We start from the raw sequence: 26,359 nt of genomic DNA, 5'->3' as shown, positions 1-26,359 counted from the left end.
ATTCAAAGGGCACCAAACGGGATTCAATGCCCATCCAACATTCCAGGCATGGGGCATCCATTAAAACACGGGACATCATGTCTTATCAGTACATCACAAAAGCTTGGAAACATACATGTAAACATAAAACGGCTACACGGCACACCGTAGGCTGGATGAAGAATTTGTAACGACCCACAGTATGTAATTTCAAGAATTTTAGGAATTCAAAACAAAGAGCGAACGCAATATGGATAAAGAATCCATACTTTAATAACAGGGGCAATTACTGCGTTATTAGTATTGCAGGGATCATAAGCCATTATGAGTACATTGCTACGGAGTGTGATGGCGCTATTTAAAACAATAATAATAATGAGTAGAGGAATAAGAATAATGGTTTAAGAACCTGCACATCTACGTGTAATGCGAAGTGCAAGCACACCACCTGCGTTCACGCTAAATCAGCAGACAGCCTGCCAAGAAAGTTTTGCATTGTAATCAGAAGCGGTTACAGGCTCACAAGGAACTCTTCCGGATATCTTTCATAGCGAGCCGTAACCAATTTAGCCATTTCGTGAGCGCGAGATCTGAAACAGGTTGCACGTCTGCCATTCTTAAATGTACATGTCTGTCATTTAACAGCATTAGATTGTAAGCTCACGGGACCAGAGCACTTTTCTCCTCACCAGAGCACTTTTCTCCTCCCGTACCAGTATGTCTCAGCAGGTGTTAATTGTTACCTGTAATCCTCCGCTATTTCAATCGATATGGAATTCGCTAGTGTTCTGTGAATAAATCGTAAATAGATAAATAAAAGTAGTAGTGGCTCCCGGGAGTCATTTAAGCCCCGCATGGGATTTCTATGGCCTCCCTAGGGACTCTATAGGTTAGATATACCACTATTTTAATAGGACCAGAGCCAAGTACATATGAATGGGTAGAGAAATCCTTGGGTTATTGAAGCAGCATGTCGACCGAGCACTATTCAGGTTTCTCGCAGTGTAAAAAGCTAGGAGACAATAGCAGAGCCCTAATAAAGGAGGAGATTATGGAGACACTTTCTCATTCTGCATCATCACCTCCTCACTCCCACCGTGTGTATCACCCAGCAAGTCATCTGCCGCTTCCCCCCCATAGAAGATACAATGACGGCATTGTCTTGGATTGTCATGCGACTTCTATAGGTAACGACGTACACCAGGACCTTTCCTGCAATCTGTGAAAGAAGCAGAAAGCTCTTCTTTCATGACGGACTCACTTTTTACGAATGCAAATCGCAATCTACAGAAACAGATGGGTTAACAGACACATTCTATCTATATTCTTCTTCTCAGCTTTATCCAATCTGGTGTAATAGACAATGAAAAGATCTAGTTAAGTGATGTTTATAGATGTTTAATGCATGCGGTTTTTCGTGTGACTATATGGTTTTTTTTATGGTACACGCAGTCCCTTTGCACAGGTTTTACTCAACGCAGATTGGTACATTGGCATGTCACGAAGGTAGAAGAATCCGAGCCCAATCATTTGTAAATACCCTCCAACCAAAACCAGGATTCTGACTAAATGATTATCTTTTTTTTAATCTACTTCGAAATATTTGCAGGGAACAAAATGGCCAAACCGTGGATTAAACCATTTAATAGACAAAATAAAAATAGTCAATCATCCTCTTTTCTCTTCTGACATCGTGGCTTATTTAAGATTGAAAAGGAATCACCAGAGTCCCGTCCAGATGGTTTTTGTACATTTTTACATGCTTCATTAAAACAGAGAGAGAAAAAAAAAAGTAGATTTACTCCTTATTTGTTTGTCTTTGCTACAAGCTCTAGAGCTGCTTTTGGGGCCAAACTGCTTGAAATGGTGATGTTAATGGCCGGGATGAGCATAGTGAGAATTCTTACACCTCACCTTATCACTAATGTGGCTTTTGCATTCCACTTGTGTTCCAGTAGAAAAGGTAAGAAGCAAGTTGTAAATCTGTGAAATTTGCCACCTCCCAAAACAACAGATTAAGGACTAGAGAGCGTGGCCATGAAAGAAGACCTTTGTACCTGCGGAATGGAGAGGGCAAGTGTTCTAGTTATTTATTTACAGAAAGTTGGGCAACGACGGGATGGCCGTCTAGTATGCTTCCTTGAGAGGGTTAAATATTTAACCATAAGTTGGTTATTGTGCATAAAATAAGTGGCATAAACATCCGAGGAGCCAGATGGTACATAAGGCATTGAGCAGAAAGAATGTTTACCCCAAAAATGTGGACACGTTTGCAGCCGGCGTCAGGTTATGGCAAAACGTCTGCAATGTCCGCAACCCGAAAAAAGGTATTTCGCATTAAGCTGGTCTGAATTCCCAAAAGACGGCAGAAAGTAAGATCACGTCTTTGATTTCCCCTCCTTTCACGCTTCAGGATCTAAAAATAGATCGTAAGCTTGACCTACATTGCCTTCGGCTGCCTCCTAGATTAACGGACTTCACCAGAAGGTTGGCGAGTTCTTCTCACGTGAAATCAGCCGGTTCCCCGCTAGATATAGTAGAACAGGTCAGAAATTAGAAAACGAACCTTAACTGAAACAGATATTAGAAATTAGAAGCGTCCCCGCTGTGCCGCGTTTCCTGCAGCGTAGCCTACTGGACCACGGATGAAAAGTGCCCTGAGAGGTAACTTGAGGACATGGCGAGCGGAATACTTATGAGTCATTTTCCCAAAGTAGATCAGCCCCTGGTTCGCAGCTATGCGGCAGTGTGGGGTCGTGTTTAGGGGAAGGCGGCGAACGAGAGCGTCGATTAAAAGGCATGAATAAGGAATGGCAACGTAGGAGGATTCGCCCACGCTCACTCCGCCGATGCCGTGGGATTCTTAAAACGAGATGAAATGTCGGAACGACGCAGACTAAGGATCTCGAAACAGAGACGTCGCAAAAACTTGAGATGGAAAGAAATAGCTGCAAGGAAGCTCGGGAGATACGCAAACCTGTGGAACATAGTTTTCCGCAGAAGAGGATCGACAAACGAAAAGGGATTCTGTAAAAACAAAGTGATTCAGAGGAAAGAGCCGATGGTAAAACGGAGCGGAGGGACCTCGCGTCGATTCATCAGGGCACAGGCTGAACATCCTAAACCATCGCATTTTATACTGCGACAACGAAACCAAGGGATGGTGCATTTAGGAAGAGAGGGAACAGCCATCTTTAAATGATCCGTAACAACATGGATTGCCTTCTGGACAAGGACGCATATTGCTGTCTACTTGGAGTGTGTTCCAGCATTAGAAATGTATTTGGGGGTACACGTTCAGGGCAACAGGGTGAACACACATGAGCAGGCATTGTGGGCAATCTCCAAGACGCAGTTACTGCTGCTACCAGCGCAGCTCAACATCCTTTAATAACTGGATTGTTACAGAACTGCAAGCATATGGATTATACAAGTACCAAAGCTTACCAACAAAAAAAAAAAAATGGCAAAACGGTGCGTCTGATATGCAGAAGAATATTACCATTATTGATTTCCCCCCCCCCCCCCGAGACCAGAATATATGCGAGCGGTTAAAAGGTGTGCAATACCACATGAGACATGGGGATGAGGACTGCGGCCATTGGAGAGAATGAAGAGAACGGAGAGAGGGGGTTTTTTTTGTAACAAAATACAGTTGTTACGGATGTATGTAGTAGTACACGAGTCGACCCATTGCACTATTTTGACTATTTGACCACTGATTATAGTAACAAATGCCAACTTCTAAACCAAGGATTACCAGCTGGTAGCGCTACAAAGGTTGGTGGTCTAAAATTCACAAGACCCTGGGGCAGCCACCGATCTAACCTGTGGTCTACAGAAAGCATATCAGTGATTGATAGTGAATGGAGTAAGACAGGCAGCTGAGGTTAGTGGTTGAAGCTCAGCAGAGCCCTGTCTGCTGTGAAGAGTTCTTCCTGATACAGCCACATAGCGATCACAATGCAGCAGAAGAAAGAAGCCCACAGAGACGCGCACAATAGGAGCAGTATGTGGCCTGCATTGGGGGAGGGGCGGCTAAAACCCAGCTGGCAGCCATAGGATACGCTCGCCTATACCACACGTCAAAAATCATTCCCTGAAAGGAGGAGGGGAGGAGGGGGGAGAAAGGAGGAGGGGAGGAGGGGGGAGAGAGGAGGAGGGGGGAGGAGAGGAACGAGGGGGGGGGGGGTGACGCAGGCTCTGTTACAACCCCAAACACAAAAGAGAGGCTTGGCTGCTAATCCAAGAATGCCAGTGATTGCTGACATTCATGGCAGCAAGGTGGACAGATCCTAATTATCGTAATCAAGGCTAGGAAGTTGCTGAAGGAGCGAATGAGCAGAATGCGAGGCTCGTTTCAAAAGGCCCTCCAGTATTTCGATTACCCCCATCCCTCCTAAACACACAACTTTAAGCCCCTTCTAAAACAATGACCCCGCAGCATCACGCCAACGCGTAGAGAACGGCCATGTGATTCACATTACATTCGGGTCAAAAATAGATATACTGAGCCCCGAGTACTCCATGTGAGCAACACGCGTGTCATGTAATTTACTCTGCATATGGCGTTTAGTGATGCATCTATAGGGGCCATTAAGATGGAAAGATAATGGATTATCCTGGCAGCAAATGTAACCAGTTTAATACTCCCCAAATGAAACAAAGATGACGCGATAGAGATTATCTAACAAGCTGCAAAAAAAGGTTTCATTTTTTAAATGGTACAAAAATGACTATTTAACCTTCAAAAAGGTAGAGTTTAGTAGCGCATAAAGCAAACGTGCAGACCAGAAATATCCCACGGCCTTCGAGGTATGACGCCTGTAAACGTAAAAGTTTAGAATCCGTCTTTCATCACAATGTTTTATAAATAAAGCATTAAAAATAAGGCAGCCGCTAAAAAATCCTTTAAACCGAGCGAGCTGGACAAATACAGTAACGTTCTGTACACTTTGCTTAAAGAATACATGCCCATGTACTCTTATTCGGACATTAAACCAGAAATATTTATTCTAGAATGGGGGGGGGGGGGGTTGAACTCTCAGCCAGTATTTCAGGCTTTGCAATACTGGTTTTGGATCTCATAAAACTGGGAGGAGGGTAGGGGCTCCACTACAGCACGTCCCACACGCCTGCCGCTACACCCGTTAATTACACACACACACCGCTAGAGCCGCCACCAGAGGAGGAATAGCGGCTAAGTCAGGATATCTGCAGCCCTGGATCTCACACACACACACACACATCATTGCTTAGTAACGCAACACGCAACAATGCACAGTCAATCTCACAGAGCTACGCAACGTTTCCAGTTTGTACGTAAGAGTTCCCATATGGTCTAGCGGTTAGGATTCCTGGTTTTCACCCAGGCGGCCCGGGTTCGACTCCCGGTATGGGAATGATTTTTTTTCTTCTAAAATTTTATTGCTTCACAGCAAAATGAATAAAATATGTTAAATTATGCCAGTTGTTTACAAGGATGCAATATAACACCAAAGCACCTACCCCTGCCAAAAATCAAAGTGATATTACATCTCTTGACAAAGGTGTGCTTGTTAAAAGGTACACTCTCTTTTAAACCATTATTCCCATATAAAAAAAAAGTCAGTTTTATTGTGTGGTGCATGTATATATCACCAAAGTTGTGTATGTCTGGTCGTCCCAATTGCCGCAACCTAGAATACAAATTGGTGAGCCAGGGGCAGGAGGACGTTACCATCTTTTAGGGAATGCTAAAAAAACAAACAGCACTCAACCATACTACCCAAGGCCTCATGGCATCTTGGAACTAGAGTTGTGTCGCCAGACAAGTACTTTTGACTTTCAGCGCGACTTGAACTTAAATTTTTAAGGGATAGCTAGAAACATGTAGTAATAAAATAAAGTATACAATCTATAATTTCTCACCTCTGTCCCTTTAAGTGGAATCAGTCTCTTCTTCTTGAGCTCCTCGCACTTCCTCATCTTACATATCTGATGGCTGGTACTCCGGTTGACACAATTGTAACAGGCTCCACACGGTGCCTTTCTTAAACACGGCACACAGACCCCACATCGCTTCCTCTTCTTCCTGCACTGCTCTAAAGTTTCCATGGGTATGCCACCACCGAGGCCACCACCGCCATTCTCTCCTGGTAACTCAGGTTCTCTTAACCTCCCCAAGGATTCCCCGTCATCGTGGAAATCATAAATATGTTCGGACCCTGCATGAGCAACCGGTGTAGGCTGGGTATCCTTCATGGCACATTCAAAATACTGCAGAAACCCGTCAGAGAAACTTCAGGACACCAGATTCACTAAGAAAGCATCAGACTTTCCTTTTTGTGAGGTCTAGGTAAGCGTTATCTAGTCCTGCGACTCAACGACAGACAGATTTTCAAACTGTAACACAATTTGCGTCCCTTCATTTGGCTGTGAACCCTCGAGTAGCTTGAACCTTCCTATGGAATTAAATTCTAGTGCCCCTTATTGCTTTCTTCTAAGCACAGCTGAGCAGCTGAAGGAAAGCGCGCACGGATCTCTCGGAGACTCCCGGCTTCCCTCTGACAGCTCATCATGACGCCAAGAGTGCAAAACTTCTCTCTGACTCTGGCGTGAAGCGGGTCAGGCCTTTCAGAAAGTTTACCTATGAGAAAGAAAAATTACAAAAAATACCCAAAAATAGCCAGTAGTCAACTTTTAAACAAGCAAGTCTTAACATTATTGGACCAAACCCTTAAACATGCACAGCTACATTTAAAAGAGCTGGAGAGGGGGTCCAAATAAATCAATGTGATCCAACAAGCACAGGGCAACCAAGAAGAAGCAGCTATCTTTGGAATAGAGGAGAGCTTCCAGTTCAGGGATTTAATTGCTGTCAAAGTAACACTAACTGCAAAATAAGATGATTTAAGATCAGTGTCTGAATATACAGATTAACACCTTCACTGCTGCATTATCCATGTATCAATCATTTTATATCAATCTACTCTTCATCAACTCTCTGCCAGATACACAAAAGCACATAAGCACTCACATGCACTGCAAGACCACCACACTGCAGCCAATCACTGCTATTCATACATGTGCAAGAGACACACACTATATATACATACATACATACACACTGTATACATACCATGTACAGCCAACATACAATGAAGATCGTGTACATTGACACCCTATAAGCACGCAGACTATAAGCGCAATACACACCTACAGAAGCCCCCGGCACAGACACAGAGGGCTAATGGCTCATTATCAGTGACAGGCCACAGCGACCCTTCGCTTCTTTGTTCTGAGCCCCGAGCTGGGACTGTACCAGCAGGTCTGCCCTCCCCTCCCCCTCCAACAAAGAGACACCCGCCCCCAGTGTGCAGGGCAACACATCCCCCTCCTCCATGCCCCGCAGATCCCCCAAAACACCGGGGGCAAAGTACCCCAAACACCCCGGAGCAGCCCTCGTGGAAGGGGGGCAATGTCCAGAACACCCACCTACACAGAATGCCCCCTCTCCCGGAGCTCGGGCGACACGGAGTGCAGCCCACGTGTGTGCAGAGGGCATCGGGTGCCAATAAGTCAGCCCCCGGCGAACGCAAACCGTGCCTGATCGCACCGCACACAGGACACTCACTCTCCGGGCACCATCAGCATCACACATCATTTACATACAAGAGAATAAAGCACCGGCACCCGGGAGAAGCCCGATCTATAGGGAATGATCCATGCAGTGCGATCGCTGCACACATGCAATACATACAGCCATGCACACATGCAATACATGCACACACTACTGAAATGCATGCATGGTGCATACAAGCACTCAGTGCATCATACATGCACGCCAATACACAGAAGCGCAATCACACGGCATGCGCACATCTGCTTATTAAATGTCACGTAGAGCCGGCGTTCGGGAAAGCACTCAGCCCTGACTCACCTTGTGTGCCTCTCTGCGAGCCTTCAGCACCGGGGAGGGGGGAAGGGAGAGCTCGGGGGCACAGATGTGGAGCAAACAAAAGGGAAGTGACTGACAAACACAAAGATGCGAAGTGGAGTACACGGGGATTCGGAGCAGATCTGGTGTGGGGGGGGGGAGAAGCCGAAGCATTCAGGGAGGGAGCAGGTGCTATGAAGGAGTAGAGAGGGAATAATGCTATGTACACAACAGGGAGGGGGGCTGCCATACATACAAAACAGGGCCCTTCCTATACACAGAACATGGACCCCTGATTCTATAAAGAACTTGGTGTAAGGGGGGGGGGCTGCTATATTCAGAAGTGGGAGTGAGGGGTTGTGTTATATATAGGAGGAGAGGGAGAATATACTATACAGAGAACACCTATAGGATAGAGCAGAGCTGGCTGATCAGTACATTGGCAGCTGCTACTAGATCCTCAGCCCACTAGCCAATATAGCTGAAGCCTGGACAAGCCTTACTAGAAATGAGTGGCTTCCCCTGGGCCAGAGAATGGGCCACAACAGATAGTATATGTGTGTACTGCAAACATAATATACGACAGAATATATGGATTTCACACCGATACGCAAGACGTGTATATAACTATATAGCCGACTTAACGGACATAGATACAGCAACACCGAACTTTGGGGCATAACTTGGAAAGCGAAATCATATTCCGAGCCCCTCGTACCGTAATACTTTACTTGTGTTTTACGCTCATATGCTAACCTGGCCTTTAATGAAGAGCAGAAGCTCCAGTTCATGGGGCGATATATGTGATCACATGACCCAGCGGAGGTTTCCCACGATGAATCACACAGAATCCCCCCCCACACTTTCTTTAAAGACTCTGACAAGATCTCATTTACTGAAAGTGTTATGAGGTTTTAGTTTTTACCCCATGCTGGTCTATTTCAAAAGATCTTCAAAGGGTCCAGAATTTAGAGGTTTACACTAAACAGGAGCAAGACGCCATCATTTCATTTTTCAGAAAAGGAAAGGTTTTCTGAAGAGCGAGCGAAGTGGTTTTTTTTTTTCTGGCACTGCACCAGACAGGCAGCCGAGACGCGGCTCGGACGACCACAAACACGACATCGGCCACTAGGAGCCACCACCGACCGCACGCACGCACGCCACACAGCCGGCACTCGCACAGAGCGAGACGGAGAAGTACGATAACCCAAAAAGTACACGGCAGAGAGATATCCCCCGGAACAGGACTACTATGTCCATAAACGCAACCCAACAGGTTCCTCTTGCGCCTTTCTTTACATACGTCATAGGTGGCGGCACATATTCGGCATTCGCTCAATTATTACATCTCTGATACCCAATCAGTGAGAAGGTGTTTGAGCTTCATTAGTGTCATTAGCAGCTTTTTATTAAACCAAGATGCTATCTACCCGAAAGATGAAGGAGCATCAGGACAACAGCCAGCAGATAACTGCCGGGGGGTTCTTCCCAAAGGTGGTCTCCAACTCTACAAAACGGGGCACATTAACTAAAATGAGAGTTTTCAGGAAAACAGAACATTTCAACTATGATGTCACTACGTTAAGGGGCATTAATATAGTGACAAAAACAGAAAATATAAAGAAGGACGGTTACAGGACTCAACAGGTACGGCCAAACTAATAGAAGCCGGCACATTTCTGCAGCCTCTGCGGAGCTGCGTCTTTCCCCTTCCGTGTACCACCATGGCCGGCCTACATGTCAATATGTAATTCTAACGCTTTTGCATACATGTAGTAGCACATACATGCACAAAAACCTTTCATCTGGCGCAAGCCACTGGCGCAGCAAAACCAACAAGAGGTCAACCTAAAACTAGAAGGTCAGAGGCTCAGACATAAAGTAAGTTTTACTTTACTGAGAGGGTGGTAGATAAATGTAACAGCCCCCCAACAATAGTGGTAGAGGCTAATACAGTGAGGGAATTTAACCATGCGTGAAATAGATTCAGAATAGCTTTACGCCTAAGACAAGACCAAGGACGGATTAAGATCCGAGTCTTACATCTGGAAAACGTGTGGACTGGATGGTCGAATGGTTCTCATCCATGTCTCGCTCTGAAGAAAGCATTACTGGCCCTTTAAAGACCTCCACATTATATAAAGCAAATGTGATTTCCCAGCTATGGCATTCATTCCAGCCTACAACCGATTGCTCCTCTTACCCCCCAGATCTCTGCAGATAGCCAGAAAAGTTCACTAGCCATCCTGAAAAAGAAAAAGACGCATCCATAGAAGCCATAAAGCATATCGACACCACTAATCAACAGGTTTATTTTGGCATTTACAAACCACACAGCTAAAGTTAAAGGGAAACGGGAAATGTTCCTGTATATTTTACAGCCCGAAGATGTTGGTGCCCGGTGGCTATCTGTGTTTACTCTGCCCATCCCCAGCAAGATAGTGGGGGAGGAGAGCTGTGAGGGATTTGTCAAAGAGGAGGAGAGCAGATAATCACAGGCAAGACAGTTTAGTGCTGAGCAGATCTCAAAGCATAGGAAAAGAAAACAGAAGCACAAGCATAGAATTTCACAGCGGAGAGAAGTCACCGGGCCATCTAGCCGGCTTAAACCTTCATCAGTAATTGGTCTTGGATTCGGGAGCCGTATACATATCCCGCGCACGTGAAAATCAAAAACAATAAAATGTCTTTAAAGACAAATCGCTTCTATTCCAGCTACAGGTTTTTGGACTTCTGAGGATATAGTAGGAAATAGTGGAAGGAACAGTACATCTTTTTTTAAGCGTTTAAAAAGGTACAAAATACTCAAAAACTTTCTTAAAGTGGAATTGCCTTCTTTCCACAGAGTCCAGACAGAATGACACACTGCTCCTCTCAATAAAGCTCAATTACATGTCCTAAAGTCCTCTCTCTTCATCCATCTTCACCCTACGGGAGCCGCCTGAGCCAAATGGACGTAATCAGCGATATATAATCTCTAAATAAAGAAAAACGTGCGATCGGACTATAAACCTTTTGGAGTTAAAGAGATGCCACGATTGCAAAATAAATCTGTTAGGAAACGGCAAAGGTCACATATATAACTCTGCAAATAAACATTAACACAGAGCCCGGCGCAAATGAAGAGTCAAACACATCCAGGTACAGACAGTAACGCGGAATTCATTTACATCACCCGTCCAAACATTCAATAAAATGCCATTTAGACGCCACGATATTCAGAAAAAAATATCTTAACCTTCTTTAAAACGTATTTCCATTTGTCCTAAAAACCCCAATCAGCATCCCCATACATTAAAAGGCATATTAACTGCTCCATGGACAGGGGTTTGCTGAATCATAACTCCCCTTATGTTTAACGTTAACATTGTTTTTAAATTACGCTATTTTTTGTTATTTTAAAACATTAAGCTCTTGGGGTCTGTATATTCCTTAGGGATCTCTTTTTCAACCACATGGTACCCTTTATGATGTCTTGATGACATCAGTGGGGACTGCTTATTTTTTTTATTTTTTTTTTTAATATATATAGTTTTCACTACGGCAGCTGATCAGTGTAACCAACAAGGCTCTCATAGGTCGTATTGTTGATTGCAGTACCTGTGATCAGCATGAGGCAGGGGGTCATCAGATGTCTCAGCGTGGGTCAGATAGACTTACCGCAAACTCTTTTACATCGAATGTTGTTTCTCATGGCACGGACGCCACAAGCAAATAATGCTCAGAATTTCTGGAAATTGTGTGCTACGTAAATGTAACCGGCACTCGCACCGAGAGCAGTTACACTTCATCGGCCAAGAGCCAGAGATTCTGCCCCATCTCCTATTTACCAGCAAGGAAAGGCCACATACCGGGCAAAAACAAAAGGGCCTATTATTCCATCCATATGGTCACTTAGCACATGATCGCTGGGATGTCATAGTTAAGTCCCAATGTCATGAATGGGTTAAAGTACTTTATAAGTACTCGAATATATTCATTCATGACCGATTTAAAAATTCATTCCATGGTTCACTAGTCGGTGACAGTTTTTGGCTGCTTTAAGCAACTAATCAGCGGCCTAAAAGCACTTCCCTTACAATCAATAGGAGCTTTTTCTGCGTGTGCGCGGAGAGGACTCACCTGGAACTCCAGCACGAGCCAACTCTGTAGCCTGGTGGCCGAGATTACCTCGCGCATGTACATTGCGAAGCAGCCAAACACCATCTTCAGCAAGGCAAACAGCTGAGGGCAGAGAAACAGAGGAGACAATGATCAATGCATCTGAATAGGAAACACATTAACAATACGATCACCCTCAGCCATCACATGCATCATAGGGTATAAGAGGGATGGAGTGCAGCTTTATGTTACCCCATCGTTGTTTATTGGTTCATAGTGAAGTTTGCGGGTAGAAGACGGGAGATATCTTGCTTGGATAATGTTGACTTTTGCGAAATCTCAGCTTCCCTGTCCTAAAACTGCCACTCACATTAAAAACATGGTTAAGTGAGTGGAACAGATAACTGCGCATGCGCAGGCCGAGCATGCTCCCTGCATCAGTACAAGCAGATGGGGAAGAAATGAAGCAAACCCAAAATGAATGCATGCAGTAAACATCCACAACAGAGTGCAATGCACGCTAATGTTATCTATTGTTTTATATAGCACCATCATATTCCACAGCACTGTACAATGGGGAACATCAAAATACAAACAGCTTAATAAACTATCCCCAACAGCTAAAGCTTGAGTGGCTTTTTGTTGTAATGGCTGCACCTAATCCAGTGTATGCAATCCCAAACTCCCCAAAAAACACCTCAGAAGTATCAAACCAATATGGCTACTCACCGCTTCATGTCAGCTTTGCAGGCTGTGGTGCAATGAGCCCATCCTGTATCCATGACACAGGGGCCCAGTGACACTGCCAATGCTTTCAGGAGCCAAAACATGGCTCCAGTCTCTGTCTGCATATAAATATGCATTATGTTCTAGTTCTAGTTCTAGTTCTAGTTCTAGTTCCCATCACGGCTGAAGCCCCCAAACACCTCAACCTCCCCTCACATTCAACCTCTCACTCACTATCCCAACCTCCAGGGAGCAAAAGGAAGTGGAACTTCTGGCAGCCATGTTGGAAATGGGCACTTCCTGTTTACAACATTTACCAAATTCCCTTATAATGTCTGTGTGTGGTGAACCAGGTTACCAATGATATATCTCAATATAACCACTAATACATCATACAGTGCGGACAAATGATCATTTAGTATACTTTCAGGATTATTTGATTGCCTATTAATCAAAACCTGATTATATATATAAAAAAAATGCATAGCACGGATATTTTGTTACGTATTTGGATAATCACAGATCCCAAACATTTTCGCGGTGCAATGCTATTTATCCCATTGTATGATGGCACAATATAAAACAATAAATAATAACTGCTGCCGGTCCGTGGATTTAAATTAAAACAAATTATTTACTTTTAAGAATTAGCCGTAATTGTCTAGTATTGAAATAGTTAAAATGGCTCTTCTAATGACAAAGCCTGTACATGTACGGGCTCAAAATGCATTGTTTTCAATTGGTTAAGGGACAGCCCATGGTCCTTAAGGGGTTAAGGCTTTTTTTTACATAAACATGCAGTTAAAAATAACCTTGCAAGGGTGAACATTTTAAGAACAATAATGGCTTCCTTTGGAATTCATTGACTTTGTGGACTTGCGCGATAAGAGATCAGGGTTATGCCTCAGCCTGCTAGTGCTGAGTGAGAAGTCAAAATATGGAGACCTGATACCTTATGTTTTTAGAAAACTTTTCCCATATGACTAAAACCGTGCCTCAGAAAGGGACAGAAAATCCTGCAAAAGCCACGAGAGATGAAAACATTGGGCGATCTTCCTGACTAATGCACAGTGTATGCAAAACATCTGAGAAAGTTTGGGCCTCATGGGCATCCTTCTCTGATCGCAATGTAATGCTTTCCTTAATCTTTGGCGTTTGAAGAGGCGTAAGTTACATCAAATATATTACCATTGTATGGCTCATCCTCAGGAGCTCACGTAAAGTGTCACTTATCCGCAACAATAATGCCTTTAACAGAACAATTGTGTTGGTATTTTAAATGAATTCAGAAAACCTCCCTCTTTGGCGACTTCAGGAAACCTACTGGATTATAATAGAAGCTTGGTGACAGGAGGAGACCATCGTTATGGGTATAGCTGCCAACAGTCTCAATTCAGTCTAGACAACTGAAGTTTATGTTCCGGTTGTCAGCTCTCCTCATATGTTTCCCAGCAACGTAGGTTCTGTGCATGCAATAAAGGGTTGGAGACCATGGCACATCACGCGGACAACGTGTGACAACACAATATAGCCCCGAATTGTGTGCACAGCCACGCATACTGAGCTTGGCTACTTTCAAGCATCTTTCTCCAGTCGCAAACTATAGAAATGATCCCTGAAAACATAGCCACGCATAAAGCCACAAGTAGTCTGGTGTCCCAACACGGGATGGCTGGTGAGCGTGTATGCAAATGGTTCCTATGCAATACCCGTGTCTATGACAATGCTTGTGGAAGTCCCTCGTACATCTGCTACATTTAGTGAAATGCTGACCACAAACCTGCTGTTGCCTAAATCCGATCAGTGCTTTACCATCCCTTTACAACTATTCATACAACTGTTGTAAGACCCAGAAAATATATAATCTAGTAAAAAAAAAAGAAAAAGAAAACCTCAGTATGCCAGATTCTGTTATTACTATGAACTGGTGTGACCAGGAATATTGTTCTGAGAATGGAGTGTGATTTTCAGATGAGTGAAGGAGCCCTAGTTCGTGAAAAGACAATAAAATACATGGATACATAAGAATTCAGTACATTTCTTTTTTGAGGCTTAATAGATGGCACCTTTAATACGTTACACTGAACTGTCTGTCTCGAAACATTATTTCATATTTACAAATGGCATGGCCTCCGGTATATGATATAATAGCAGCCTACAACAATCAGTTTGAATCCTGGGGTCTAGAAGCCATTTAGTTAGTGGGCATCTAGAACACCTACAGAACAAGTCTGACCTCTACTCACCCAAAATATCAGCCAAGTTTAGGCACTGATGATATAATGGGTTTACCTAGGCAAAACATAAAAAAAATAAATCCTGCGTTCTCAGAAATGAGCCTGTTAGGTTCCCGCTACGGGGCAATTACATATATAAGTGGCAGACTACTTCCTTTACTGCTAAATTCTATTAGTTTCCTGGCTGCTGTTGTGATGGGTTTATTGGGTATTGGGCTTTCCCTACACAAGGGTCTCTGAAAACACATGACCAAGACTTCCTATTTTCTGATATCAGTGACTAAAATTGGAATACAGCAGGCTGATAATTTCACAACTCAAACTGTGCAGGCGGATGCTGACTACACTCATTCACAGTTAGGAGTTACTGAAATAGCTTCTATTCATTAAAGAAAGCCTAAGGTGTGGACTTTACAGATCCTTACACCATTAGGAAGTGATCAGTCCATGGAGCAGGCAGCCTAATATGGCTGGTTGCTACCATGGTAAAAAGCTAAAGATCTATTATGAGATCAGCTGGCTGGGGTGCTGTAAAATAATTCTGATCACTTCTAGCTTGTCACAATCCCCACATAAAAAAAATGTACAATGACATAATGTAGATTATAGGGTGATGGGAGTTTTTTTTAGGATTCTTTTAACGCCTAACCAACCCTTACCCTATCTAATGCCCATTAACCCACAGCACACTAACTACCCAATATACATTAAATATTACATATAAAAATATTAAAATAGAGAAGAGTAACATGCAGGGCTGAAACAACGAATCGATGGTCAACTATTTTCATGATCGGTTAGTTGGTCATTCTATTAGTTGGTCTGGTACAGAACGCACTATTGCTTTAAAGATAAAGTTTAATTTACTGGTCTGATCCAGTCCCCTCAATAACCCCCGACCACCCTCCGGTCTGCAAATTAAACTCCCTCTCTCCCAACCTCCGGTCTGATCTGGTGCCCGGTCTCTCTCTCATCCCCTCATTAACCCCCTCCTACCCTTCAGTCTGCAAAGTAAATAAACTCCCCCTCATCGGTCTAATCGGGTCCCCAGTGTCTCTCTCTTTTCCTGTATCGTACACCGGTCTGAAAAGTAAATAAACTCCCTCCCATCCTTCGGTCTGATCCGTTCCCTAGATCCCATCATTAACTTCCCCGGTCCCTTCATTAAATTATTTTAAAATGGCATTTTTTTTATTTATTCCATTAATCGAAAAAATAATCTGCCAACTACGCAAATAATCGTTAGTAGCAGCCCTAGTAGCACGACCAACGTTTCCCAAAGTTTAGATCAACTTCGCAAAGCAGTCTATTTTGAAGGTGTCAAAATGTCCTACCTAATCTAGCAGCTCTATGATTACATGATATGATTACACTATATAATATGATTATACTATATGATGACACTATATGATTACATTCTATGGCAGGAAGAGGCAGATTGTGTTTTAAAAATGTAGTGGCTTTAGCGGTACCTGAGGAAATGGTTACTGTCTATGTACAATAAGGCTTTTATCCGCATGATGAGAATATCACAGTTTTCACTTGATATCTATCAACTCTCGTAAAAGGAAGGAAGGAATAAATATAATATAGTTCTGCTTTCATTCAATTAAATTTGCTATCCTAAGCACCTTTCTGCACCATATATATATAAAGCTGTCAGTAATGTCCACAGAGTCTGCTTTTCTCCATTTAATAAATCAAGTTTATCCAGTAACCCATCTAATACAGTTTATGAATCACAATTTTAGACGTGAATTCCCATTTCAATAGCTTACCTTCACGGCTTCAATCTGTTAGAAAGCGTACTGATATACCCCAAAGTTAAAGAGAGCAATAACAAGGCTGAAAGTTAGCACTGGATAATTGTTTATTTTAAATCAGAACGCGTTACACTTTTTATGCTTTGTTTTGAAATAATTTAACTCGGTAAACTAATGACCAAGATTTACACAGAATACATTGTAGCATTTTTATTACCTCTCACCGCAATAAGTAGATTATGCAATAACTTCGACCAGATGAGGGCTGGTGCCATGCGAACGAGTAATAAACCAGCATAACACCTTTACCATAAAGTGAATGCGCAGGAAATCCATGGGGAGCCCAGAAAGGTTCCAGTCAGGTTGTTAATCACGCCTAGTCATCATTACGCTACACACTTTGGTGGCTATATGTAAACCTTTTCTGTATGTTACATGCCCATAACTCAATATTTCTCCCATTAATAGATAATGTAAAGATTCCTAGTGTAATTCATACATTTTTTTTTTTTAGACTTTATTTAACCAAAACTTCTAAATGTAGCTTTTTTTTCTCTAGATGTTCCTTTGGGTGCACGAGATGAGCTGGTACAACCTAAATTTTATACGATACCTACATGTCACCAACATGTATGTAATACACAGCTTCCTTCATGATAAACCCCCTTGAAAAAATAAAATCATAAAAAAGATACGCAACAATCATATCATCAAATCATTTTATTAAAAATCTCCCACCTTCTACTAACCCATACTGGCTGCACAATTTAGAAAATACATATCAATTAACCCTTGGTGTGCAAGTGAGAAGGAAAGATTTAATGCTACTTAAAAAAAAAAAAAAAAAAAAAAAAAAAAAATGTACAGATATTGAACATTAATTGCCGGTAGTGTGACACTTAACCAAAGCTTTTTAAGCTACTAGATGAGAATGCTTCGGCAATGTGCAATCCCAGCACCTGCAGAGCTGCAATTTATGGAAAAACTCAATGGTGTTAGTGAAAAGAAAAGAAGCAATCAAACAGGGATCACTGAAGCAAACAGGCTCTTTATACATTATATATATTTATTATATTATATACACACACATTGCGTAACCCATCTAAACTATGTTAACCCTTCACAACTAGCTTTTATGTGGTTCGATATAAGAAGAGACTCTCTCATCCTGGAAGACTTCAGAAAAGATATTTAGAATTTTTCTTTAATCTTTCACTTAAAAAGTGAGCTATAATGGAGGTATTGCATGGATAGGCTTATTTTAGATTGTTAATGTATGTGTCTCAACTTTTCAAACAAGTTTCCTTTAACTGATCCCATTATACTTGTGACATCATAATGCAAGCTGACTGGTATTACACTAGCGCCACCTGCTGGCCCCGTACAGGATAAACAGCTCCAGTCTGAAGCCAGGTATAAGCAGAGAGACTGGTAATCTAATTGGTGAAGGCTTTATAGAGGATAACAGGGCATATTTAGAAAAAGAGGCAGAGTTGTATTACAGAAAAAAAAACTGGTAATAAAATATACACAAAAAGATTAGTAATTGGACCCATAACATTATTGTGATTCTTTGGGTAAAGTTTGGGATCTATTTGGCGATATCACCGCTTAGGTGAATATATAACAACAGGCGAGTTAGTGGGCATATTACATATAACCCTTTAGAACAAATGCCACAAGTGAACCACATGGGGCCATAAGACGACAACATGCATTCAAGCTATTTAGCATCTGCTTGGATCTTCAGAAGGTAAATGGGAAGGTAATCCATTCCCGCACAGGCTTTTACAACTGCTATTATGATATGGAAAAACATTGATACCAAATGTAATTAGGAAATGTCAAGAATGCATGAAATCCAAGCAGTAAAGGTTTTCTAACATTTTATGTTACAAACTGAACTCATCAGAAAGCAAAATGAACTCAATTTTGGTATCCTAGAATATCAGCCCTCAACAGAATACTAGCTGAGAAACCAGACACTTCCAGAAACTCACCTAAATTGGGTAAATTACTAAAAAAACAAAAAAACAAAACGAAGACATACTCTGCTAAATTTAACATATAAAACTAAAAGGTTTTAAAAAATATTTTTTTTTAGTAATATTTTTTTTGTAGAATGCCTTAACCCTTTTCGAGAAATGGTTATTTATTCATGAAAAATGTTTGCAGTTGGGATATTTCTGGGAATGGATAATTGTCATGCGACACAAAAGCAGACACTGTAGGTCATTGCCATAGAAACTGAAACAGGTACGTAAACGGTTTGTTTTTTGTGAATTTTATTAGGAATAAAAATTCATCTTTTCCAAGGTTTTTTTTTGCATAACATGCCAGATAGGACAAATAAAATTTTCATTACAATGGGTAAGGGTTGTTCTTAACAATCAAATAGATTTCACACCTTTCCCCCCATTCTATTATACGATAAAACATTCGTTTTACCTAAAATCAAGGAAACTCCCTAAAATTCAAATAAGTAAAATCAGATAGTGTCTCGTTAAATTCACAAGCATTTTTCAACATTCAAGCGACAAACTTACATACCCATAAGAACACTGCTTTCTTATAAAAACAAAGATCCAAATTTATAATATGCAATTTATAATTTTAAGCCAATTTTGTGATGGGGAGGCTAGCTAGAGGGACTCTGATCCCTGGAATTAACTGGCAAACTTAATAAAAAAAAAAAGGGGCACAAGTATTCCATTGTTAATATCTAAAACATATTTCTAGAATAATAAAACATAAAATAAAACACAGTTGTGTGAATCAAAGTGTGTTAAGAAAACAGATGTCCAACTATAGAAGTCTAACTTACACATAGTTATTTAAAGATGGCGACCAGCCCGGGAATATCCGACAATTACCCGAGGGTATTAAAGAAGGCACAGTTGACTACTGGTTTTATGGGTGGCAGGGAATTACAAATGCCAAGATTCTAACGCAGCGGGTGCAGAGACCAAACGATCAGGGTAGGTCACCACCAGCCTTTGAGATCTATGCGCCAGTAACCTATGCACTAAAGGAGACTCTGGTGCACATCCTATGACATCATCCATGAAGCCCATGATGATATAAGCAGGAGAGATGTGGCTCCACACAAGTCAGACTGACAACTCCACAAGACTATGGGTAGTGAAGCAACCAAGGAGCATCTGTAGACTTCAGGCATTGATAAGTATCTACTGTACATACAGATGATAACTCAAACTAATCATCTCTTCATCCTCATAACCCTCTTCCGCTGTAGTAACCATAGCGATTCCCATTATATGGAACATATATAAACACTTACATGCAGACACGTCCATCGTATCTGCTTGACACACAAAGATCCACATTGCTCTGCAGACATGCTGGGCTTGCTAGCCATTGGTTAATAAATATTCTGTCCAATTAAGCCCAAGCATCTCTGTATTGTTTAAAAAAAAAAAGTCTACTAAAATCCTTAGGTAAAAGCAAACAAATTAAAAGAAGAAGAAGAAAAAAGTCTGTATCGCTATTTAAAAGGCTAGTTATCTGGTGCGGGATTCCTTGTGTATGGATGCCACTGCCCAGACCAATCAGCAGCGGGGCCCTGAGCGGGAATTACGTTAGTCGGATGCTTTCTGCCGTTATTATTCGAGTAACCCCTTCTGCGTTGATAATGGTGTCTGTTCCCATCTCCTTTATGATGGTAATCATGTCTATTGGCATCTCCTCTACAATAACAATTAGAAAGGAAAAGTTATCACGTGAGAAACGGTTTGAGCAAGCGTTGGGCTGTAATAGCATATGAGATACAACTGTTCTTACATCTAAGCATAACCGAGGGTGATCACGGTACCTGGGGATGTTATTCATTTTGTTTAAATTAATTCATTTTGAAATCGGTTTGCTCTAGCTACACCAGCTGAATGCAAGATCTGTGAAATTCTGCACTTTTACCTGCGATGCATTTGTGGACCACCTTCCATATGAGGGGGCCCGCACGCCGGCCCCGGCACGTTAGGCACTGGTGGGTATGAATACGCAGGAGGTAACCTAGAAGCAGCTCCAAAATTAGCACGAGGTTGGCTGCACAGCGGGGGGGGGGGGAAATAAAAAGAATGAAATCAATATTTATTTAAGGAGCTGTTCCACGTAGGGTGTCTCTTAAAATTTCCCCAGATACGTTCTGCATCATATAGACACATAAAAGTAATCTGTTTTTTTTCTCTCTTTAATGCTCTTTTAACCCCTTAATGACAAAATACATTGTTTTCAATGGGTTTAGGGACCGCCCATTGTCCTTAAGGGGTTAAAAAATGTATTTAAAAGTTTATTGTAATACTAGAGCTGCCTAGCAACAGAGTCCTATCATTCTACCAAAGCCCTTCCCTATGTTTTACATCACAGCAGGCTGGCCACCAGCAGCCTTTTTATGAATATACTTTAGGAATACCTGTGAGGCCATGGATGATGATGATGATGATGACGATCCTGACGGGGATGTGGATGACACGGATGCGTCTCGTCATCCATCGTGTGTGGTATATGCGGCTGGTGTGTGGCTAGAGGTGGAAGTAACCTGGGTTTATCCAATCCAGAATTACTTTTGTAAGAAAAAAAAAAAAACATACAGGGAGTTACTCATATGAAAGAGAAAGAAGGGAAAAAAAAATACAGAAGTGGCAATTTACATACGTTCTCGTCACTCCATACATCAGGTCATCAATATAGTTTTTGCGCTCTATAGAATGTCCTCGGCTTTTGTTGAATTCTAGGTAAAACAGAGTTTCATAATTAATAAATTACCAAAAATTGTAAAAAAAAAAAATTTGTAAAAAAAGAGCATCCTAGAATTGCAACAAACTTCATTTAAGTCAAGAAGGGGGGTTTAGGGGCGGTTTCTAGAAGATATTTTAATTTAAAGGTCTATTTTAATTTAAAGGAAAGATGGATTGGGGGAAAAAAGCATTTTTTTTTAAATATTTATATTAATAAAAAAAATTAAAAATGTCAAGTCCCGATTTTGTATATTAAAGAATGACTAATACTATACTATGTATAGTATAAACTATGTAAAAAAAATGGCATTTAAAAATAAAGCAGCAATAAAGAAATATACATAAAAGAAACATTTCCAAGGGTGAAACAAACCCGCACCAAGTGGGACACAGCTTATACTAAAACACAGCATCAGAAGCATATTTATAGCATGAAGCAGTGCAAGCATAGAAGAAAAATACACCAAAAAAACCCCACACACATACTTTCTATTGCTTCAGAAGGCACCATGTCAGCCACATCAATAAGATATCTGGAAGAAGACAAGTGATTAGACTGAAGGTACAGCCACAATGTTGGGTGAACCTCCAAAGCGTTCCTCTGCTCATCTTTTATTGCAGACAACGGAAAGAGACAATAAGACAAAAAATGAACCTCTTTAAATGTATAATCTAAACGAATGTTGTGCCTGACAAATTATCATTTTAAGTTTTTACACTGGAAAAATAGAAGGGTTAATTGCTCTAAAGCGGTTCATAAATTCAGATTCCTTAGCGCCGATATGTATTAGCAGAAATTCTCCAAATTACAAGGATTCTTGAACACAAAAAAATGAAATCTCCAAAAAAAAAAAAAAAAATCCAGACTCACCTACAGACCAAATACCCAGTCCTATTCAATCCATGCGTGCAATGAACACCAATAAGTTTTTCTGTACAAAAAAACAAACAGGAAAAAAAAAATTTAAATCTGATTACTATAACAGCAGAATTCTACATTTATTGCTCAGAGGATGCCTATTTACCACCATGTTTTAAGAACGCAAATGAAAAAATCATATTTTGATGCAAAATAAAAATTGACAACTTGCAGGTAGCAGATCTGTCAAAGAAATGCTGCCTGTTTTATTGAAAGATGACTGACCCTCTGTAAGAACGGACAGTAAGAAACAACGTAGTGGTTAGAACGTATACCTAACAGCAGCCAACCTACCATTGTCTGAATTCTCTCTCAGAAACTGTTTCACGATGCACTTGAACTGAAATATGACCTCATCGCTTGGTATTTCTTGCCCAGCAGTGAAAAGTTTGACGTAGTGCAGAGTCTTGGGTAACTCCTGCAAACAAACAAACGTACAAAGATTTTTCAAATATTAGAAGAAATGTATATATATCATTTTTCTTTGGAGAGACAAAGACAAAGAATGGCTACTAAGATCATATCCAAAAAATAAAGCTCAAAAGCAAAAAAAAAGAGCCATAAGGTCCCTCAAGTCTACCTTTTACATGGCACTTGCCTTGTCTAATATTCAGGACCGAAATCCAAAGATTAATCCCATAATAAAAACCGCGCTAAAAGTAGTTTAAAAACCTCAATACAGGGAAACTACTACAGTATATGAACCCTTTCCTGACCAACGACGTACCGGGTACGGCATTAAAATATGTGCCTAGAGAACAAGTCCCTCCCGTATATATATATATATACACACACACACACACACACTAGAAATACACACGTTTTAAGTTTATATTGTGTTTGTGTAGTTGGGGTTAGTTAGTGGGGAATTAGTTATGTACGGTTAGTTAGTGGTTAAAACAAATAAAAGCCAATTTTAAATCTTAACGTTACACATGTTAAAGTAAATGAAGAATATATAGGAATATAGACTGGTTTTCAAATCAGGGCGAGTTAAAGAATATGTTTTTGGTATTTTCTAGCTGTGGATAATTTATTTACCTGTCAACATGTGAATACATTCAATTTTTTTTCAAATTGTATTCAAAAAAGTAAATGTCTCACATATAGCAATAACACTGAATGAGAAAATGGGAAATAACAGCTGAAGAAAGACATGGCAAACACACAAAATTTGTAGTATAACATAGCCCCGGCCTTTAAGGAGTTAAGGAGCTGCTCCATAAGTGGGCAATGGAAGAAGAAGGTAGTCAACTTTGGCTCTAGAAATATAATAAAGCTTCAAACACAAGGATTCGGCCTCATAATGTTTGTGTTTTTACGTCTTAGGACGGTTTATCTGCTCGTGTTAAAGCATTGTAACGTCTCCCAGCGCATTGACGCTACCTTCGGCCAGTAGTAGCGAGTAGTACACGTTAAATCCACGATCAGGCCAAGTTCTTCATTCTGGTTTTGAATTGCTTGAATCAGGTCTGCTGGTGAAAAGCGTTCATGAGGAGCAAGCTTGTTCTCATAAACCTGACAATAAACAGAGCGGTTATTCCTCCCGGAACACATCATTCACTTGAAATGCAAATCTTATGTCTGAAGCGACTGCTCGGACGCGAACTCCCAGCCGATATTTTTATTAGTTGGATTAAAAATACATTCTGAAAAATATTCTGCCTTTAATAATGTAATGTTTTCAGAGAGCTGACATTTATATGCGTTGTAGCTCTATTATTTTAATAATCCACAATGGTATATGCTAGAATGACTCAGTCTTAATCCCCCATCTGGACCCACTGACTAACAAAAGTCTATGAAGAAATGGACTTCATTAGCATTGCCATAAAGCATCAGCTCAGTGTGGTGTTTGCACAGGAAGTCACCCAAAACATCACATGACTGAAACAAAATGAGAAAAATACTCAAATAAAAATACTGCATCAGTCAGACACAAATCTCTTACTTTCTTTAAAGGAACTTTAAAAGTGATAAAACGAGTGCCCGGGATCCGTTTGCCGACTGGGATATAATCTGTCCACCTAGAGAGAAACAAAAGCGATCATGTATGTATTTGTCTGAACACAAGGAGGATCCACACGGTATATCAGCAGAGCCGGATCACATGCGCCTGAATGCATGACGGCAGCAGGGTCACTTTAATTTCTGTCCCCGATTAGGGAAAATGTACCTTGTATTATTATGCATTCTTCTATAGAGGGGGGCTCATGCTCTAATCTTATACGACGTCCGCGTTACGACTTATTACAGACCCCAACTCACTCAGAAACGCAGATTTGGGTTATTCAGAGCCCTGGTCAAAACTTTCATCTGGGTTTATTCATTAAAGGGGCTCTCCCTTCACTATCATGCCTGGGAACTCTCCGGGTGAGCACCGCTTCTCCGGGTCAACACCCAAGTCCTCCGGGTTGCGGGGTCTCAACACGCCCACTTTTCCCTTTAAATGGGGGTGTTTCCCACTGACATCAGCAGTAACACCCCAAGGGAAGGATCCGGGTAGCTGGAGGTATGCTTACTATACATTAACCCCAAAGGCTGTAAGATTTCTCCAGCAGGACGGACTGAGCAAGGAGGCTGAAGAAATCTCACTGATGTAACTATACATTATACAGGGCGGGGGAAGCGCTACCTGCAGCAGACGCTCTCTGGGATGGGCCTTTATAATGTATAGCGCAGTCACAGCTCTCCCTTTCATGAATTAACCCCAGAGTGACATCACTAGAAGCGCCGGGTGTGACGGCAGCGCTTTTGTTGCAGTCCTTCCGCCCAGAACCATGTTTATCTGCTGCTTTAACTCCTCTCTGTTGCTTTCTTCCCCCCCCGCCGGCTTCCTCCAATAAACCCGACCCCACTCCATGTCAGTTTCGGTTCCCCGGTAGCAGGATCCACCCGCCTCCCTGCTTCTCTTCCTTTCCCGTGCGGGTTGACAAGCACCTGCGCCGCCGGTTACCTGTCCGGTATATGGTTCCTGCCTTTCCCCATTCCCCGAGCGGACACCGTAATCTGATGACGAATTGAAAATCGTAAAGTCGGACAGATGAGATTTCGGAACATGCAGATGACCATCATACGCACGCCATCGCTGCTGTAACTGGACACGTCTGAGGCTACACGCTCTCATGGCATCACTTCCGCCAGTAATAGCGCGGCCATTTTTGATGTGGGTAACGCCGGGCGCTCGTATAGGCGGTAGCGCAGCACCATGTATTAGGTATTATTGAAGAATTGTGCAGCGGTCTCCGCTTCAGATCAGATTATAATTCGCACTGCAGGAAACCCAGAACGCGTGAGGGCTTCAGGGGCAATGCAGCCAGTAGAAAGGGCCACTAGCCACGGCGGGGCAAGTTATTATTATATTTTCTTTTGCAAATAGAAGTTCTTGTAGGTTCGTGTAGAGATTTTAGGTCCTGGGATATCCCGTGTATGGGTTCCACGGGGCCGGTGCCATTGCACAGCCATCCCCCGGTGTCTGCATTGTGTCTTCCTCAACATCAGTGAGAAGGCATAAGCTGCTCTATGGGACAGGGTGCCATGGGAGGTTAGGGGTTAATATTGCTGTTAGGGTAGAAAGTTTGCTTGTGCGCTCGCTCTGCTATTCCGGCTGGAATTAGGATTGGATTGGAATTTTTTAATCCAGTTTTACTTTTCTAATTTTACAGGCCAAACTACTGATGGGGGGCCATCAGTAGTTTGGCCTGTAAAATTAGAAAAGTAAAACTGGATTAAAAAATGCAAATTTGTTACAGGTTTATTTGGGGGTAACCTGCCCTATATCGTTAACAGGGTGCTAATTGTCTAGTCGGCCTATTGGCTCACAGGGCAGATAGCGCTATTATTTATGTGCTCTGGGTGCGGGGCAAGCATGTGTATGAGACTGGTTATGTCTGAAGGGTTGTTAGATATGTATGTATTTACAATGTTACTAAAACCTAATAAAATACCACTGGCTGTTGATT

General features: G+C 41.8%; 2 protein-coding genes and 1 non-coding gene across 3 annotated transcripts in view; 1 reads left to right on the top strand and 2 right to left on the bottom strand.

Moving 5' to 3' along the window:
* Window positions 1-6,222, bottom strand: part of LOC149300139 (methylcytosine dioxygenase tet3-like) — a 44,244-nt gene extending 38,022 nt beyond the window's left edge. Inside the window, exon 1 of the mRNA XM_089485572.1 lies at window positions 5,890-6,222. Coding sequence (XP_089341698.1) covers window positions 5,890-6,222 — 333 coding nt within the window. The remainder of the gene's footprint in view (window positions 1-5,889) is intronic.
* Window positions 5,310-5,381, top strand: TRNAE-UUC (transfer RNA glutamic acid (anticodon UUC)). Its single transcript has one exon. It is a non-coding gene; the product is annotated as a tRNA-Glu (tRNA).
* A 313-nt stretch (window positions 6,223-6,535) lies between the features above and the next one.
* On the bottom strand, window positions 6,536-25,385 carry LOC149300138 (RNA/RNP complex-1-interacting phosphatase-like). The gene is made up of 11 exons (XM_089485571.1): window positions 25,354-25,385; window positions 24,349-24,424; window positions 23,784-23,915; window positions 22,692-22,815; window positions 22,350-22,410; window positions 21,965-22,011; window positions 21,396-21,471; window positions 20,323-20,431; window positions 12,020-12,121; window positions 7,901-7,990; window positions 6,536-6,607 (listed from the first exon to the last, which is right to left on the bottom strand). The coding sequence occupies exons 1-11, from the start codon at window positions 25,383-25,385 to the stop codon at window positions 6,536-6,538; spliced, it is 921 nt and encodes a 306-aa protein (XP_089341697.1).
* Window positions 25,386-26,359: the final 974 nt, after the last annotated feature.

Source organism: Sceloporus occidentalis, unplaced genomic scaffold (genome assembly GCF_023333645.1).
Source record: "Sceloporus occidentalis isolate IW3139 unplaced genomic scaffold, rSceOcc1.0.p SCAF_26, whole genome shotgun sequence".
NCBI lineage: Eukaryota > Metazoa > Chordata > Lepidosauria > Squamata > Phrynosomatidae > Sceloporus > Sceloporus occidentalis.
The sequence above is the reverse complement of the archived record's forward strand: the minus strand, read 5'-3'. Positions and strand labels throughout refer to the sequence as shown.